The sequence below is a fragment of the Hippopotamus amphibius genome, chromosome 4, assembly GCF_030028045.1.
Source record: "Hippopotamus amphibius kiboko isolate mHipAmp2 chromosome 4, mHipAmp2.hap2, whole genome shotgun sequence".
NCBI classification, from domain to species: domain Eukaryota; kingdom Metazoa; phylum Chordata; class Mammalia; order Artiodactyla; family Hippopotamidae; genus Hippopotamus; species Hippopotamus amphibius.
The window spans coordinates 49,647,558-49,666,452 of NC_080189.1; the positions used below are offsets into that span (position 1 = coordinate 49,647,558).

General features: G+C 37.2%; 1 protein-coding gene across 2 annotated transcripts in view; it reads left to right on the forward strand.

Annotated features, from left to right (window-relative positions):
• Positions 1–18,895, forward strand: part of HIBADH (3-hydroxyisobutyrate dehydrogenase) — a 104,858-nt gene that overhangs the window by 12,221 nt on the left and 73,742 nt on the right. For both annotated transcript variants that reach the window (XM_057731216.1, XM_057731217.1), the window contains 2 exons: positions 9,550–9,659; positions 12,594–12,715. In XM_057731216.1, coding sequence (XP_057587199.1) covers positions 9,550–9,659; positions 12,594–12,715 — 232 coding nt within the window. The remainder of the gene's footprint in view (positions 1–9,549; positions 9,660–12,593; positions 12,716–18,895) is intronic.

Here is an 18,895-nt window from a genome sequence, read left to right on the forward strand (position 1 = left end):
CCAATAAACACATGAAAAGATGCCAATATCATTAGTCATCAGAGAAATGCAATCAAAACCACAATGAGGTTTCCACACCCACTGGGTTGGCTAGAGTCACAAAGTCAGATAACAAGAAGTATGGAGAAGTTGAACTATCATACACTGCTGATGAGAATGTAATTCTACTCCTAGGTATATATGAAAGAGAAATGAAAACATACGCCCACACAGAAACGTGTATGTAAATGGCAGCATTATTCATTATAGCCAAAAGATAGAAACAGCCTAAACGTCCCATCAGTGGTAAGCAAGATGTCGTATAAACCATACAATGATATATTATTCAGCCATGAAAAGGAATGAAGCACTGACATGTGAAAGCCCAGAACAGAGAAATCTATAGAGACAGAAAGTAGATTGGTGGTTGCTTAGTGCTGGTTGGAAGAGGAGGGGAAAAAGGGAGGCAGGCATAGGGGAGAGATAGCTAATCGATATGGGATTTTTTCTTGAAGTGACGAAAAGTTCTAAAATCATGATGGTTGCACATATCTGTGAATACACTATAACCATCAAATTAGATACTTTAAGTGGGCAAATTATATGTTATGTGAATCATATCTCAATAAAGCTATTTTAAAAAAAGATAAATGTGCAAGTTCTAACCCCCAGTAGTTGTGGAAATGACCTTATTTGGAAACAGGGTCTTTGCAGATGTAATTAGGTTTAAGATCTTGAGATGAGGTCATCCTGGATTTGGGGTGGGCTCTAAATGCAATGATGAGTATCCTTACAGAGGGAAACAAGGGGAAGGCCTGTGGGAAGTCGTAGGCAGACTTTAGAGTTAGGCTGTGGCAAGCCAAGAAACACCTCCTAAAAGCTAGAAGAGGCAAAGGAAGATCTTCCTTTGGAGACAGCATGGTGCTGCCTACACCTTGATTTCATACTTGTGGCCTCCAGAGCTGTGAAGATAAATTTCTGTGTTTTAAGCCATAATGCTTGTGGTAACTTGTTGCAGCAGCCACAGAAAACCAGTACAGCAAGTATTGGGAGTCTACAAAATGGGTTTGGAACCTGCCTTTACCACTTAGTATCTGCAATCTCAGGCAGGTTATTTAATGTCTGTATTTCTGTTTCCTCATGTGTGAAATAAGGATAATTATAATAACCTTTCTCAGGAAGTTGTTACGAGGATTAAATGAATTCGTATATGTAAAGAGCTTAAAATTGTGTTTGGCATAGTACGTGCTGTGTGTAAGTGTTAGCTCTGTTAGTTCCTATAAGTCTTGGTTTCACCTCTGCTGTATGGAGTGGTTATTCCTTTTCTAATGCTCTCTATTCACATGACAATGTCAGAGGCTCTTCTTTGTGAAGAAAAGTAATTTTTTATTGCTTTGATTGCTATGGGTTAAGGCTACTTTAGAATCTCTTAGCAAAACAGGGGATAGGACCTTCATTAATTTACTAGTTTTTAGTAAAATCTGCGTTGCATTGGTTGAGAGGACAGTTAAGGATGTTCTCTGAAGACTAGACATTTAGGTAGATAGCACAAGAATAAGCAGGATTTATCCAGATGAAGAATGGGGACAAAGGAGAAATTTTCTTTAAAAGTGGAAGCCTCCCTCTCCAGGTTTCTAGAGATTTCTACCTTAGGTCGGCGAATATAGATATAGGTACTCAAGAGGTAGGTTGAGTACCTCCCATGTGTCTAGCAGTCCACCTAGTGCTGTAGAGAATAAAACAGGTTGAGTTGGATGCGGCAATGTATTAGATGTGTCTCAGGTGGCAAGACTAAATAACATCAGAAGGGAGTTTCTATTAAAGTTGTATATTTAAAAAAATATTTTATTTATTTATTTTCTTTCTTTTTTTTTTTTTTGGCAGTGTCGGATCTTAGTTGTGGCCCGTGGGATCTTTTTTTTTTTGTAAACTTTTTGTTTTTAATTATTTATTTATTGGCTGCATTGGGTCTTCATTGCTGCACACGGGCTTTCTGTAGTTTTGGCGAGCGGGGGCTACACTTCACTGTGGTACACAGGCCTCTCATTGCCGTGGCTTCTCTTGCTGTGGAGCACAGGCTCTAGGTGTGTAGGCTCCAGTAGTTTTGGTACATGGGCTCCACCTCTAGAGCGCAGGCTCAATAGTTGTGGCGCATGGGCTTAGGGGCTCCATGGCATGTGGGATCTTCCCAGAGCAGGGATCGAACCCGTGTCCCCTGCATTGGCAGGCGGATTCTTAACCACTGCGCCACCTAGGAAGTCCCTACGTGGGTTCTTTTATTGCGGCTGGTGGCGCATGAGCTCCGTAGTTGTGGTGCACGGGCTTAGTTGCCCTGTGGCATGTGGGATCTTAGTTCCCTGACCAGGGATTGAACCCACGTCCCTGCATTGGAAGGGACCATTCTTTACCACAGACCACCAGGGAAGTCCCCCAAATTGTATTTTGTCTATAATAAAGTGCTGAAGCAGGTTTCGAGGGGAAAAATAATAAGTAACTGTTAAAGAGTCATTTCATTTCTGATAGAGGACTATGTAAATATTGTGTTTAATCTTCACTTACCTACAAACAGAAATACTGTAATCTAAAATGAAAGTCATGGAGACAGGGTCTCTCAGATTCCTTAATAGAAATCAGAAAGTTCTAGGACACAGACTCAGTTATTACATTTTCCTTCTTTTCTTCTTCCTTGAGATACATAAATGAGTGTGAGGAAGGAAAGAAGCCGGGTTCTGGGTAGCTGCCCCTCCCCGATTAGTGAAGAGTGAGACTTGTCTTAGCTTCATGCCTGCAGCTCCCACCCCTGCCCCCAGCACACGGTGGGAAAAGTTCTGTGGGTGGTTCACACTGAGGCGGCAAGCCTGGAAGGCAGAATCCTCTTTTCCCACATCTGGTCTCCCTCACATCTCTGCTTCCCCTCAGAGTCTGGACTTTTAGAGGTCCTCTGAGTATTGATTATCACAGCAGTGGAGGGCCGGAGGATGTGAAATTTAGATGAATGAAGGGAGAAGGGTAAAGGGTAAAAGAAAGCTTTGGGCCTGAGGGGAACTATTCTGTCATAATAAAATGAAAACATTTGTTGATAAATGATTTATGCTGGCAGCTTATAAACCATTTTGAACAGTGGCAGTGTCATTTGAACAAATAAGAGCCGTATTTGATTTTATTTAATTTATTTTAAAAAAATATTTATTTTTTATTTATTATATTTTGGCTGTGTCAGGTCTTAGTTGTGGCACACGGGATCTTTAAATGTGGTGTGCGGGCTTCTCTCTAGTTCTGGTGTGCGGGCTTAGTTGCCCTGTGGCATGTGGGATCCTAGTTCCCTGACCAGGGATTGAACCCATATCCCCTGCATTGGAAGATGGCTTGTTTTTTGTTTTTTTTTAATTAATTAATTAATTTATTGGCTGCGTTGGGTTTTCATTGCTGCACACAGGCTTTCTCTAGTTGCAGTGAGCGGGGGCTACTCTTCATTGTGGTATGTGGGCTCCTCATTGCAGTGGCTTCTCTTGTTGTAGAGCATGGGCTCTAGGAGTGTGGGCTTCACTACTTGTGGCACATGGGCTCAATAGTTGTGGCTCACGGGCTCTAGAGCACAAGCTCAATAGTTGTGGTTCATGGACTTAGTTGCTCCGCAGCATGTGGGATCTTCCTGGGGCAGGGATCGAACCCGTGACCCCTGCATTGGCAGGCAGATTCTTAACCACTACGCCACCTAGAAAGTCCAGAAGGTGGATTCTTAACCACTGAACTACCAGGGCAGTCCCAACAGCAGTATTTTAAAAGGTAATGTTAATTCGGATGAATGACTTCTGATATGTTGAAATTTCAGTGTTATTATTTCATAGTTATATATGTATATTTTTAATAAATTTATTTATTTATTTTATTTATTGACTGTGTTGGGTCTTTGTTGCTGCCCGTGGGCTTTCTCTACTTGCAGTGAGCGGGGGCTTCTCCTTGCGGTGGTTTCTCTTGTGGAGCATGGGCTCTAGGTGCTCGGGCTTCGGTAGTTGTGGCATGTGGGCTTAGTTACTCCGCGACATGTAGGGTCTTCCCAGATCAGGGATTGAACCAGTATCCCCTGCATTGGCAGGTGGATTCTTAACCACTGCGCCACCAGGGAAGCCCCCATAGCTATATTTAGTTTTAATATGTTTGATAAAGGAAAAAGTGAGCTTCATTTTACTACTAAAAGACAAAGATAAGACTTGGGATGAGACGGAAAAATATAGGTGAAAACCTTGAACCTTCTTGCCATTGTGCACAATAGTGCAGTGAATGGATTAAGAGTTCACAAATTCAGAGTAGTGTCTGTTTCTTCCCCTAATGTTACTATCGCAAGTGAAGTTGATGAAGTGGCAGCCAAGGAAAACTTTTTTTTTTCCCTCAAAGTTTGTGGAAAACATGGCTAGTTGATTTCTAATGTCAACGGTGCTTTCAGTGGGAAATTTGCAGGGAGAGAAAGTATCAAGCTAGACTTATCTGGATCAAAAAGCAATCAACTGGTTCTAAAGATCTTTGGGCATCTCCTTGAAGAAGTACACAAACTGGGGATTATTGTTTCATGTAACTCAAGAATTGAGAAGTGGTCTGAACCCAGGCACAGCTGAGTTTTGGGCACACATGTAAGCATATTCGTTTCTGTCTGCTTCTTGGCTCTGCTTTCTGCAGGCCAGCTCCTCCGTCCCCTCAAAGTGCAAGGTGTCCACCTGCAGTTCCAGGTGAGGAAGTGCTTTAGCATGTGACCACCGTGGAGGTTTTCCTTCCAGCTGTACCTAGCAGTAAAAAATACTACTTGGGTTATGAAGGAAATAAAAACTTTTGACATGTTAAAATATTTCACATGCCTGATTGTATTTAATGAACTTATTTATAACTTTACATGTTAACCAATTCTATTAGAGTATTTATAATTGGTTTAATATGTTAACTTGTGCTCATTCCCATAAAAAATGTATGCCTTCCTCTTTCAGTATCCCTTTATTATATCTTTATTTCTATTGGAAACTCAGGTTTAACTACAGGTTTAACCTACAATGCATCATTTCAAGTTTTAGCATCTATTCTAAGAATGTAACCCATGATAATTGTTAGGCCTTTGGGTATTTGAAATCATGAATCAATAAATTGTGAATGTAGTGGTTTAAAAGTATAAACCTAGGAACCTGACTGCCGGGGCTCAAATCTCAAGTCTATCATGTGCTGGCTGTGTGACTTTAGACAGATTATTTAACTTCTTTCTACTTAAATTTTCTCATCTTATAAAATGGGAATAGTAATAGTACCTTCCTCTTAGTCCTAGAGAACCTGGCACATAGAAAGTGCTGTTAGTGCTCTGCTACTATTACTACAGTTACGGTTGTTGCTTTGTTTCTCCCAAATCTTCTCCCAAATTTTTCTCCCAAATCTTCTCCCATATTTCTCCCAAATCTTCATTCCCCAATACCACACATATAAATGCAGCACTGTCCTGGCTGAGTCACTGAGTCCAGAGGTGTTTGAGAGAGAATTGTAGACATATTTTTAAATAAAAGAATGATGATAAAAATTAAAACCAAGTTAGGCGATAAAGTAATTGGACTGCATCCCTGCTTAAGAATATATTCTGCAGAGTCCCTTGTGTCCTACTTTTATTTTACAGAAGATACCAATTTCTCTTTTTAAGTGTTAGCATCAAGGACATGTGACTTGTGCTTTTTTTTCATTTTCATTGTCTAGGAATTTCCTTGGAGATGCCTCCAATTGATTGGTGCCAAAAGTCTTGGGACTTATGCACCATTTCTGTGTGAGTTTTCTGGTTGAACTAGGCTTAATTGAATTCTCTTGTTTTCTCTCTAAAAACCTGGAAACCATCTTGTTGTTCCTGCGTTATAAGGCTGAACATGTTTGGTTAAGTAATTCTTTTGGGATCTAATCTGGCATCCACTCAGGTCTTGTTAAATGAGAATTTTAAAAGCCTCTTGCTGAGTGGGCTTCATCATTGTTGACCAAACGTTTCAAGATGTAGGCACAAACCATTTTGGTCAGTTTTTTAAGGGTAGTGGAATTTTGAAGCAACAGTATGCTTTTCTATTTGGAAGAATTAAAATATACTGGGTGGCAAGTTTAACCAAGGTCATGTTCATCTTGTTTCTTTGCAAGTTTCTCTTACCCATTTGGTTTACTTGGAAGCAATGCTGAGCTTGACTTATGTGACTGTCTCTAGAAGAGACAGCGAGATTTTTCTCTTTATGTAAAACAACTAGGTTAACTGTTGTCTCCTTCCATTGGATACATAAAAAGAAAGTGCAGTTACTTCAGAGTATACTCTGGGCCCTGATGCCCCCATCATTCTTCCCGCCTCCTACCAGGCAAAGCAGATGTTGTCTTTAATCTGTCCAGTCGTCTACTCTTTATATTGTACACCTGCCATTGGTGCTTACTAGCATACGGATGAATCTGGTTGCAGAAACTCTTAAAGACTGTAGATATTGTGAAGGGAACCAGTCTTCTGTAATCAAAATTGAAATAATGGAGAAGTCGGGTCATCTTAATTCACAGTAGTGTAAGAATGAGGCAGTTGGAATTATCAAGAGATTTTTCTGAGATGGCCATGACAGTCAGAGCAGAGCCATGGTCCAGAGTCAGCCAGGTCGGTGACTGTCCACAGATGTGGAGATGTAGAAGAGTCCTGTTGATGCTGTACATTTGTACTGAGTCATTGCAGATGCTTCCTGTCCCATCAGGCCCTTTTCACAGAAGCAATACCTTGCTAGAATTTAAAGTTACTAAATGTGAAAATTTTCCTTGCCTAAGTTTCCTTTCTACTTTGGAGATAGAAACTCTTAAAGATAACCCAAATCACTATTCTTATTTTATAGATTCAGAAACTGAAGCCAGAGAGGTTGAGTGATTTGCACAAAAGCACAGATGACTTAGTGGCTGAGCTGTAACTCAACCCAGGGCTCTGGCTTCCCAAATTAGTGTTCCTTTCACTGATCCGTGCTGCCTTTGCTTATCCATTCAATTAGCAAGTGTAATTGAAGGGACTCTAATTAGTTGGCTCCTAAAGGCTTTTGTGGTTAGTGTCAGACTGGCAATAAGGTTTGTTTTTTTTCTGCCAGCTTTTGAGTTGTGGCCAAATTTTGTTAGTCATTTCAGAGTCTTAAAGTCATCACGTGGAAGGCAGGATGATTTGAATAACTGGACACATGTCTGTCTATCTGTCTAATAAACATGCCTTCTGTAGTGCAAATTAGACTTATTATAATGTACCAAATGTGTATAATCATTAGATATGGAGCAGTTGTGGCCAGTAGAGTGGTGACATTCCAGCTATCACTATCCTTGTGTGTTTTTTCCGGACCTGTGAGCTTTGACACTACTTTCTTATATAATTGAGGGGTTAGCAGTACTCTGGCAACCCAGGCATCCCAAGAAGCAGATGCTAGGGATGCAGGGGGCTGATTGGCCACCCCATGCACTTGGCAGTTGCATGAATTGGCACTGCCACTTCATGGGCATGAGAAGCTTGGAGGTGTGAAGTATTCCTAGATCTGTACGCTAATTGTTTGTGCCCCTGAGGGCAAGTCTCAGGGAGTTATCTAGATGGAATTAAATTTCCTTCAGTGGAAGAGAATCTCAATTCCTAAGAGAAAGTCTGAAGTTGACTCTTAGACCTCAGGACTGGCTTACTACAGTCCCTGAGAGATCGAGAGAAATGGAGCTGAGATACAAGGAAAGGCCACTGAAAGGTATGCCACCATTTTGCATGTATTTGTTGCTTCATTTAAGTAGGATGAACAGATGGGGCTCTCTATGTAACCCATATTTTTGACACAGTCCAGGAATAGAGAATTATGTCTCCTACAGCTTTTCCTTTTCTTATCTTCTCATCTTACTGAGCTGTTTTGTTTTTTTTCTTGAGTAAACTTGAATTGTTTGCCAGGAAATAGTTTCCTCTTTTCAAATCTCAGTATTTGAGTGTTGGAAAGGTTTTCACCTAACGTAAATATTTCTTTGTAATTAAATGGAAAAAAATCTTTTTCCAGAATTATTTGTGGCAGATCCCCACTATATATCAAAATATACATGTTGTTGAATGCGCCACATTGTAGACTATAAAATGCTGTATTGCCTTTAGAATGAGAGAGACTGTCGTTGGTTTGTTTGTTTTGTTTTAGATTCTGAGGTATTTTATATTAGCACTTACTGTTAACACACAAAGTGCCAGGATACTTGATTGTCTGAAATTTTAAAGTAAAACTTTTGAAATTACGTTAAAACTGCCTTTATGTAGAATTTGATTTAGAAGCTGAAAGTCTGTTATGGAAAATTGAAATGTAATTGCTTCTAACTCATAATATTTAGATTGCACACTGTGTTTGGCTTCTCATTTTTTCATCAGCTGTACATCAAAGACAAAAAGAAAATGTTTTGTATACTTCCACCACGTGGAAAGCAGAGGCATTCTCATTCCTAAGGTGCTTATGTACCAGTTCACATTTCCTAGTAGAAAATGTCAGTTTCTAATACATATATAAATCATCCTATGGAGAAATCTTTGATTATCCTCCTGATAGTTCTTTGTCTTTTTTTAAAGAGAGTAAAGGCTTTGGAAAGGAGCTTTTGTGACAGTTGGGGTGATGGATTCTTTCTCTCAAAGGAGAGTTTCAGTCAAGAAGTGATCTCCTGGTCTCTCCTGGCCTCTTTGGTTGCTGACCAACTGGCCAGGTGTATCATGGTGTACACATGCGAGAGAGCAGAGGGGCAGCGGAATGTGAGTGAGGGTACATACGTCCACGCTTGTAAGTGTACGTACAGAGGATGGACAGAGCAGCTTTCCTGTACAGTATGCATGTGGTCATCGTTTAAGCAGAAGTCAGGGTTGCAGAGAACGTACCTTGATGCCTGTTCGTGTGTCTTTCTTGTACATGTGATTTCCACAGGAGTCCTGGCAGCTCATGCTCTCAGGCTTGCTGGTGGTACTCACAGTCAGTACAGTCCATGCTTGTGTCCTTGTCCTGACTTTTTATGAAACAGGCTTTATATATATATATTTTTTTTCTTTTTTCTTTTCTTTTTTCCCTTGAAAATAAAGGCTGGAAGATAGTGATAGTGGACGCTTGAATTTACTTGGGGATTCTGCTGCCCGTGAAATAACTGGTGAATCCTGTAGTTCAGCTGCCAGCTCTGTTATACTAGAATGTGTTTCTTAGAGCATTTACCAAAAAGTATGCTGTTTAAGAATCCAACTTGGAGGCATCCATGAGAAGTGCGTCTGTTCCCAGGACTGTTGGGTTTTGCCCTTTTCCCCCTCCACTCACTGCACACTTTTTAAAGTAAACAGTGGATGTGATTCCATAGAAACTGCATCTGTGTATGTGTAAGGAATGGACTCTCTATTTTAGGCTGTAAGGTTTTTGGTGGGTTTTGGTTGTTGTGTTTTTTTTTTTGTCACTTGAAAACAAGGTTTGGTTTTTATTCACTGTCACTATTATGGGCATGCATAAAAAGTGGATCCTACTTGTGCTCCAGAAGCTGCTTGCATTTAGTTTAAATAATGTGCCTTTGCAATTTTTTTTAAAGGTAGTGTCTTCCCCAGCAGATGTAGCAGAAAAAGCTGACAGAATCATTACAATGTTGCCCACCAGTCTCAATGCCATAGAAGCTTATTCTGGAGCAAATGGAATTCTAAAGTATGTATTTCTCATCTGTAGATGTGTTCCTGTTATAGTTTATGAATTTCACATTTGTTAGAACTATTGTGAAATTATAATTGTGTTTGTTAAACCTTCTTGTACTGTTTTCTTATGTCTTAAAAGTGAATGGTGTGGTTTGTCTCTCATTGTAAAGGGTTTATTTTTTCATTGAAGTCAAGTATGTGACTTTTGGGAATAAATTTTTTTTGCTTCTGTTTCTTTCCTTTAACTCTTGTGTTAAACTTACGCTTTCATTGGTAACCTGTTTAAGAGATTTTTAAAGCTTGCATTTTAAACTGTACAGATGTTACAAGCATAATTTTCTTATGGTTATAGAAATTTAGGAAAAGGTTTCTATGAAAAATAATACCAAGCATTGGAAAGAACACCATTATTTGGAATTTATTATAAAATAAAAAGTTATTGTATGTCCTCTGGGTTAGTACATCTATAATAAGAACTTTGAGAAGTTGGAATTAAAGATTAGCAGTAGCCCTTTAAATAATATATAATTTAGGCCAGGGTTTCCTCCCCAGTACTTAGCTTCCCTGACTTTGAGAATCTTTTGGTTAATTGCTGCCTATTGCCAAACCCATGTGGTTATGTTAGGATGATAGCGGTTGAATTCTCAGTTTAGTTTTCTGGTCTTACTGATTCCTGTTCGTAACTCGTTTTGTTGTTGAATTTCATCAGACACCTAGAACAAACTGTTAGGCTTTGTAGACACATAAGGACTAAAAGAGCTTAATTTCATGAAGCTGTAGTACATGAAATTTGAGGTGTTTGGAAATTAAATTGCTTTGGAATACTAGCAAACTTAGAAGCAACAGACACTTGAACATTAGGCAGAAAACGGATAAGATAAATGTTTAGATTTCAGGGAAAGTTGAAAGACACTCATTTTGGATGGAGCCCTCAGGCCCACCGTGTGTGTGGTCCTGAGGTGACCTGGCTGTCTCATTACCTAGTCTGTTCCAATTATGGCCCTGCTTTACCTCTCAAGGGAAAAAGTTACTAAAAACTTTATGGAGACAAAATCCTATGTTTATTAATATCCTTCACAGGAGTATGGTGGCCAGCAATCAGGGCAGTTTTGTATAGGGGGTGCTTTGAAAGATTCTGGCTTTGTATTGAACTGTAATTTGCTTCTTATGGGTAGTTCTTTATTTTCTTCTGGGTCAGGATCATTTCCCCACTCCCTGTGCATGTATAATTTTTGAGACGATTCTCTATTTGCTTAAAGCTTTAAGATCTTAAAAATGTTAATATCATAGAATACTGTGTAGACTTCATTCTGGTATTTTAGGGTGTGTAAAGTGGAACTCCACATACTGAGGTGATCTATAACAGAGTGTGCTATTTCTTTTCTGTGGAACATACCCAGTCTTTGCCTTTGGACCAGATCAATTCATATGTCTAAAATTGTTTAAAGCATTTTGTGTGCTGTTTTTTTCCATAGAAAAAAAATTTCTTTTTTATAAAGTTTTTAGCACTGATTTTCTATTTCCCCTTCAATATTTGTATTTATTCAGCTCTGATTTTCCAATCATAGTTATGATTAAACGTCCTCTAGGTTTATCTGTAGTAAGAACTTTGGGAAGTTTGAATTAAAGGTTAGCCATAGCCCTTTAAATAAATTATAATTTAGGTCAGTTTCCAAGCCAGTAAAGATAGGCATAGATTATAGACTGTAAGGGAACTATATAGGTATATGGGCTGCACTTACAGTGCAAGCAAAACTGTTTTACTTTAAGAATGCCATTTAAATATTGATGTAAAGTATTATATATGAAAAGACTACTTCCCCCTTTTACTAATGTTTGTATATAAATTTACCATAAAGAACAAAAAGACTGTGTGAGAGAGTTTAGAATAATTCATCCATGCACTCATTCAAGAAATATTTATTGTATATCTACAGTGTGCCAAGAGATGTTTTGTATACTGGAATAAAGTGACTTGTGAACCAGTCAGATGAAAAAAAAAAAAAAAGACTCTGAGGTTTCTAGGTCCATTCCTATATTTTTCTTTCTGCCTGTTTAATGTTTTATTTTGTCTTTACAAAGTTGCAGTTATTAAAGAGTATGCCATCCTAAAGCAAATGGCTAAATTTTAATTGCTTATGTTTATTCTACCTAGTGGAAATGAAATGGATATGTGAAATTTGCAATATGGCTTGTTAAAGACAAGTAAATTACTTTTTAAAGAGACCCAACTACTTTACAAACAAAAATTTAAATCCTACAAAATAGCCCTTTTAAAGTTAATCGGTATGTTAAATTGTTTACATCTTAGCTTACCTATATTATTATGGTTAGTGTGTATTTCACCTGAAACCAGAATTTATACCATATAGCTTATTAGATTATTTCGGTTTGTTTGAAATAGCTTGTGAGTTTTACTTTGAACTATAATTGATCTGAAAATGAATTTGAGATTTTGAACCAGTTCTAATAAATTTCTTTTAAATTATTTTTAAAATTTATTTTTTAATTTTATTGGCTGCGTTGGGTCTTCATTGCTGCACATGGGCTTTCTGTATTTGTGGACAGCAGCAGCTACTCTTCATTGTGGTGTGTGGACTTCTTATTGAGGTGGCTTCCCTTGTTGCAAAGCACGGGCTCTAGGTGCACAGGCTTCAGTAGATGCAGCACGCAGCCTCAGTAGTTGTGGCGCACGGGCTTAGTTGCTCCATGGCATGGGGGATCTTCCTGGAGCAGGGGTCGAACCCACATCCCCTGCATTGGCAGGCGGATTCTTAACCACTGCACCACCAGGGAAGTCCTAATAATGTTTTTAATGTTAAACCAAAGACCTCCTTGATATCTGGTGGCTTTTAGCAGATTCTGATTCTGTAGGTAGTTGCATGAAATGTGTATTCAGAGTTGTAAACTATACTTTTTGAAACTATATTTCTGTTTGTTTACTTAGAAAAGTGAAGAAAGGCTCACTATTAATAGATTCCAGTACTATTGATCCTATGGTTTCGAAAGAATTGGCCAAAGAAGTTGAGAAAATGGGAGCAGTTTTCATGGATGCCCCTGTTTCTGGTGGTAAGTGGTAGCTAAAATGTATGCACATCTATTCTGTTTGTCAGAAGTAACCGTTACAATTCTGTGGTACCCAAGATATATCCAGTTATTTTTAGAGCTATTGCAGATTCTCAATTTCCTCATCAAAAGTAAAAAGAAAGCAAAACTGACTTACATTACTTAGTACTCTCAAAATACAATGCTTGTTCTAAATTCAGATAAAAGGATGTTACAACTTTGAAGAGCTGTGAATTTTTGGTCCAAATTGCTGTAGGTAGGGGTAGATCAATTCCTAGAAAACATTAACTTCTCAGAACAGATTCAAGAAGTAATTAGCCTGAATAATCTTGTAACTATTAAAGAAACTGAAGAAGAGGCAAAAAAGAAAAAATAATTTCATTAGGGAATACATTAGGCCCAGGTGATTTTACAGATGAGTGTTACCAAAATTTCATGGAGCAGACCATTTCAATTTTAAATGAACTTTTCTAGTCAATAGAAAAAGAGGAAATGATTCTCAAATCATTTTGTAAGACGTGTATTAACTCCAGTACTTCAACCAGACAGAAGCATTATTAGAGAGGAAAACTATAGATCTACATCAGTCATGAATATAGAAGTAAAAACTTTATGAAATATATTAGCAAACTAAATCCAACCATGTATGAAAGAGATCAAACGCTACAACCAAGTTTGATTTATCTCATGTATGTGCAGATGGCTTAATATTAGGAAGTCTATAAATAAATAAATTTCACCACTTTGACATATTTAATAAATCATCATCATCTCAATCAGAGGACGAGGAGACCCACTAATAAAATTCCAAAAGCTTAATATTATGTAAAACATTAATAGCAGGTATCTGGGTATTTTGGAATGGCAGGATTATGGATATTATGATTTTCCATAATTTCCAAATTTTCTAAAATTACTGTATAATCAAATATAATATACATGCCTATACACACATGTTTGCATACATATACACATAAATATATATGTAATTATAGCAATATCGCAGTAGACAGTGGAGTAGCAATTTTATTCCTATTATATTAAACTCAATTGTTGGCTTTGGAATTAAAAGATAATAAAATATAATAATTTGTCAGTTTCTTTTTTTTTTCATAAAGAACCTAATCATCTTATAAAGGTATCTTATATCCTGAACCACTTTTTTTAAAAAATTAATTTATTAATTTATTCTTGGCTGCGTTGGGTCTTCGTTGCTGCACGTGGGCTTTCTCTGGTTGCCGCAAGTGGAGGCTACTCTTTGTCGTGGTGCGCAGGCTTCTCACTGTGGTGGCTTCTCTTGTTGTGGAGCACGGGCTCTAGGCATGTGGGCTTCAGTAGTCAGGGCTCGAGGGCTCTAGAGCTCAGGCTCAGTAGTTGTGGCACGTGGGCTTAGTTGCTCGGAGGCACGTGAGATCTTTCTGGACCAGGAATCGAACTTGTGTCCCCAGCATTGGCAGGCAGCTTCTTAACCACTGTGTCACCAGGGAAGTCCCCCAAACCACTTTTGAGTATAGGTAGAGGTATAAATAATTTTTAGCCCCTATAATTGTTAGATTGACTTGGTTAAGCAGGATTTTAGGTGTAAAGATTTGTAATGTGGTATGGCAACTGAAGATCCCACATGCTGCAACTAAAGACCTGGTGCAGACTAAATTAAAAAAAATGTGGTATGGATCCTTGATCATAAAGTACTAATAAGCAGTTTTAAGCTTGATGTTGGTTTTTGTTTTTTATAGAGTAGATTTAATAAACTGTACAGTGCTTTCTTTGAGTAGTTCTGTGATTTAATTTGAAAATTGATATGGTACATATGATCTTGCTGTTGGTTGATCTTCTTTTGCTTCAAGATTATAGTCTGAAGTTATCATTTGATAATGAAAAATACCAACTTGATTTTTCAGCGTTATTTTATAGAATGTCTATAAAATTGTGATCCCATATAGTCTTTTTTGTGTTAAAACTTTGAAATTACTCCTTGTTTTTATCAAGCTATTTTTAAACCTACTTTTATAGTTTTAGAGTGAAAAAAATGCTAATTTGTAATAGTGAATACACTTGAATCTGATCTGTATTATAGATTGAAAGCTTTGTGTAGAGATGGTTTGTGATAATTTATTGGTTGAAACATGACCATTATGAGATTGGCCAGTATATAATAGAAGCTTATGTTTGTCTTCTCATAGTTATTCTCTTTATATTTTTAATATGATAGGTTAAAAATGTTTCACTATCTCAGAATAAAATAGAGGAAACTTTCTGTAACTTAGAGTTGGCTGGTTTAAAAATCATTTATAGGGTGAAGAAGACGTGGCACATATATACAATAGAATATTACTCAGCCATAGAAAAGAATGAAATTGAGTTATTTGTAGTGAGGTAGATGGACCTAGAGTCTGTCATACAGAGCAAAGTAAGCCAGAAAGAGAAAAACAAATACCATATGCTAACTCATATATATGGAATCTAAAAAAATGGTACTGATGAACTCAGTGACAGGGCAAGAATAAAGATGCGGATATAGAGAACAGACTTGAGGACACGAGGAGGGGGGAAGCTGGGACAAAGTGAGAGAGTAGCATTGACATATATACACTACCAAATGTAAAATAGCTAGTGGGAAGCTGCTGCATAACACAGGGAGATCAGCTCAATGATGGGTGATGACTTAGAGGTCTGGGATAGGGGGAGTGGGAGGGAGTCGCAGGAGGGAGGGGATACAGGAATATATGTATAAATACAGCTGATTCACTTTGTTATACACCAAAAACTGGCATAACAATGTAAGGCAATTACATTCAAATAAAGAGCTTAAAAAAATTAACCAAAACAAAAAAACAGGGGAAAAAAATAAAATAAAAATCATTTATGTTTTAACTAAATAAAATTAAGGAAAAGGGACCTGGAAAAAGCATGGGTTAGATACTCAAAATGGGATCACAATTTTATAGAGGTTCTATATTTGTCAGTCTTAAAACATGGATTACTTGAGGTAATTTGAATAAAACCTTAAATTTTCCCCATTTCTATCCCTTTTCCCTCACCCCTCATTTGTTTATCTTAGACTTAAAAAAATGTTTTTGTGTCTTTATATATAGATGTTAGCTACAAATACAGTAGTATTCTAAAAATTAAAATGGGAACATCATCCTTATTCTGTGATTAACATTTTAAAGAGAAGCTTTTTTTAACCCAGATGAACTTGATGTTGTATAGATTTTTGAGACAGTGATTCGTTTCTTCAATCTAGCCCCTTCCTCTGCTTTCTGCTTTTATTCTGGGGAGTGAAATGAAGAGAATCATTACTGTATCATTTTACCAGCCCATGGAGTAACATATTGAAGGTTTTCCTCAGGTTTCATTATTATAGCAGCATTTCTACATACCATCCTTATTACAAATAATACACCTTTATTTACGTTCCACGTGACTTTTTAAAAAATCAAAAGCAGGTGATGCTTAAACTGTTATAATTATCATCCTGAAACCAACGTGACTAACTTTTATACTTGAACAGTTATCACTTTGTAGCATAGATAATACTTTATACTTTGGTATGCCTTCACTGACTCAGTACTTCCTTTTAAAGCTATCAAACTGTACATGCTTTTATCAAAGCCTACATTACATTATACTTATAGGCATTGATTCTCTTCCTCCTCTAGGGTTTAAGCTTTTTGAATACGGGGAATAACTTTTTTTATTCAGTTTTTGTTAAATGTTGAATTTATATACAAAATGTTTATAAAATTACAAAGGTACAAAGTATAAGTATACATCGAGCCCATGTGTACCCCTCTCCCAGTTTAGGAAGTTCTTGTGTGTTTCTCCTACTCTTTGTCCCTTGTGGGGTGGCTATTCATACTTAATTTGACTTTTGTCTTATATTCACCTTTATGGATATGTAAAGAGAGAGAGTAACACCAGATCTGATTTATACAGCTGACTGTAGGGCTAGAGAAGGATATTTATTTCTGAAGATGGAAAATGTATGTTAAAGATCAGCTAGAAATGTTACAGATGATCCCCGGTTATATCCAAGGGGAACCAATGGAATTTGGAATTAGATTTGACGGTTCTTTAGTAAATATTCTTTAATCAAGGAAGAAAAGAAATTGGTTAGTTCATATAATTCTCCTACCACCTTTAGTTTCATTTTCTGTTGTACTTCTGTTGATAAATTAAAAGAAGTTCACTTGGATATTAGGGAGAGCCTGGAACTTAAAAGTAATAACTAAAAATGAAGGTCTTCATTTTTTTTTTTTTTAGTGAAATGTCTTGTCCTTAAATTGTTGTATTTATATAATTCTTACAAGATTGTATATTGTTTTCTGATTATACATTCTAATCCTCTTTATTAGGCTGACAGCACCTTGATTACAAGGGATATGCTTCATTCTTCACTTCATATAATAAACATTTATTGAGTACTTCTTATGTACTAGGTATGTTCTAGGTACTAGAGTTAGAGCTTTAAAGATAGTCAACGTCTTTTGCCTCACGGAGCTTATGATTTGGTAGGAATAGAGAGTATAAACAAGTAAACAAGAATAATTTCATCAATAAGTACTATGAAGGAAAATATGCAGAGTAAATAGTTAAGGAGACAGAGACTAAGGGGAGGGCCCTTTTACATAGAGTGGACAGGATGCCTTCTCTGGGGAAGGGACATTTAAGCAGAGATCTGAATGTTCAGGTCCAGGGGAAGAGTGTTCTCAGTGAAGGGAGGTGCTCTGTGAGGGTTCTGAGGCATGAACGAGCTTGGTATGTTTGTGGAAGATTTATCTTTGCATAGCTAGGATTTAGCAGGTAGTTTCACTCAGAGTTAGTTAAACTGAATCATCTATACATTGACTCCCCATATGTCTAATACCATGCCTTTGTTTAACAGTTTGTGGTTATCAAAGTAAAGTTAACCAGGCTCTCTATTAGCCCATGACACTGGCCTCATAAGTACCCGATGCCCTAATCTGTTTATCTGTCTTGTGTAAATCACATCTTTTCAAAAGTTGTAATCCCTTAATGTGAAATGTTTAGTCACACCAGTTTGGACACATGCGTTTTTTTTTTTTTTTTTTAGTGTGGAGTGGGTCTGTTACCACAGAGTTAGTTCCAGTTTGATCAACTCTCTTGTATAATGAATGCTAGACATAAAGTAAATTAAAAACTATTGTTTGTGACTAATGACTAAATATTGTGCAGTCTGCTCCAAGGGCATAATTAAAGCGCTTGACTGTGCTTGAATAATTGAAGAATAAGCTCACTGATTGCCTAGTGTATGTGTAGGTCTGCAGAGAAAACTCGAGTTGAAGTGACTGTAAAGTAGCCCTTGCCCAAGGCTTTCTGTGCTGGCAGGCCTCATTGATTTGCTAAACTGTATTGCTCCGGTTAGGGATTAATGTCAAAATTAAGTAATTGAACTTGTGTGTGTGTGTTTGTATAACAGTTCCCAACCAGGAAACCAGATTTTATACTCTACTTGGCTGGGTTAAGTTTTAGTAATTTGTTTGAGTATGGAATAGTAAGCACAAAACCTATTAAGGAGTTTCTCTTAGAGAGCTAGACTTGCTAAATTCTTCAATGGAAGTCTCATATAGACCCCATTATTGTTTTTAAAGTGTGCAAGTCTTGGCCTTTACTGCTCACTGAACTAGATACCTACTGTTTCTCCACTTGACCTGTATCTAATTTATGGTAAAGGGAGCACAAAAACAAAAATTATTTATATCTTGGCACCTAACACCATTATGGTTAAAGATCTGTTGGCATTTCCATTAAAACATTTTCTTAGAGAGGTTTATAACTTGGCAATTTTACTTGGCTTTGGGCTGATACATTGCTATTTCTGTCCAAAAGCAAATTCTTTTACTAAATTTCATATAACTGAATTTGCCGTGGTTTAGAATGTGTGGAGGAGGAAGGGCTATCACGTTAGGTCGTTGATGCTCTCAAAAGCTGTTTGATTACACAGTAGTATTGTGTGCAGTATTTATTCTTAGATTTTAGTCTTACCTCAGTAACATTTTTTTTAACGTTTTGAAATAAGTTGGTTTAACATGATTAAGATAATTCATTTTCATTTTAAAGTTAATCCCTTTAGTTGTTTTAAAATGAACAATTTCTATTATTTATTATAAAATTTAAAAGTACTTTGTGGCATTGATTTACGTATCAGAGACTTCGATT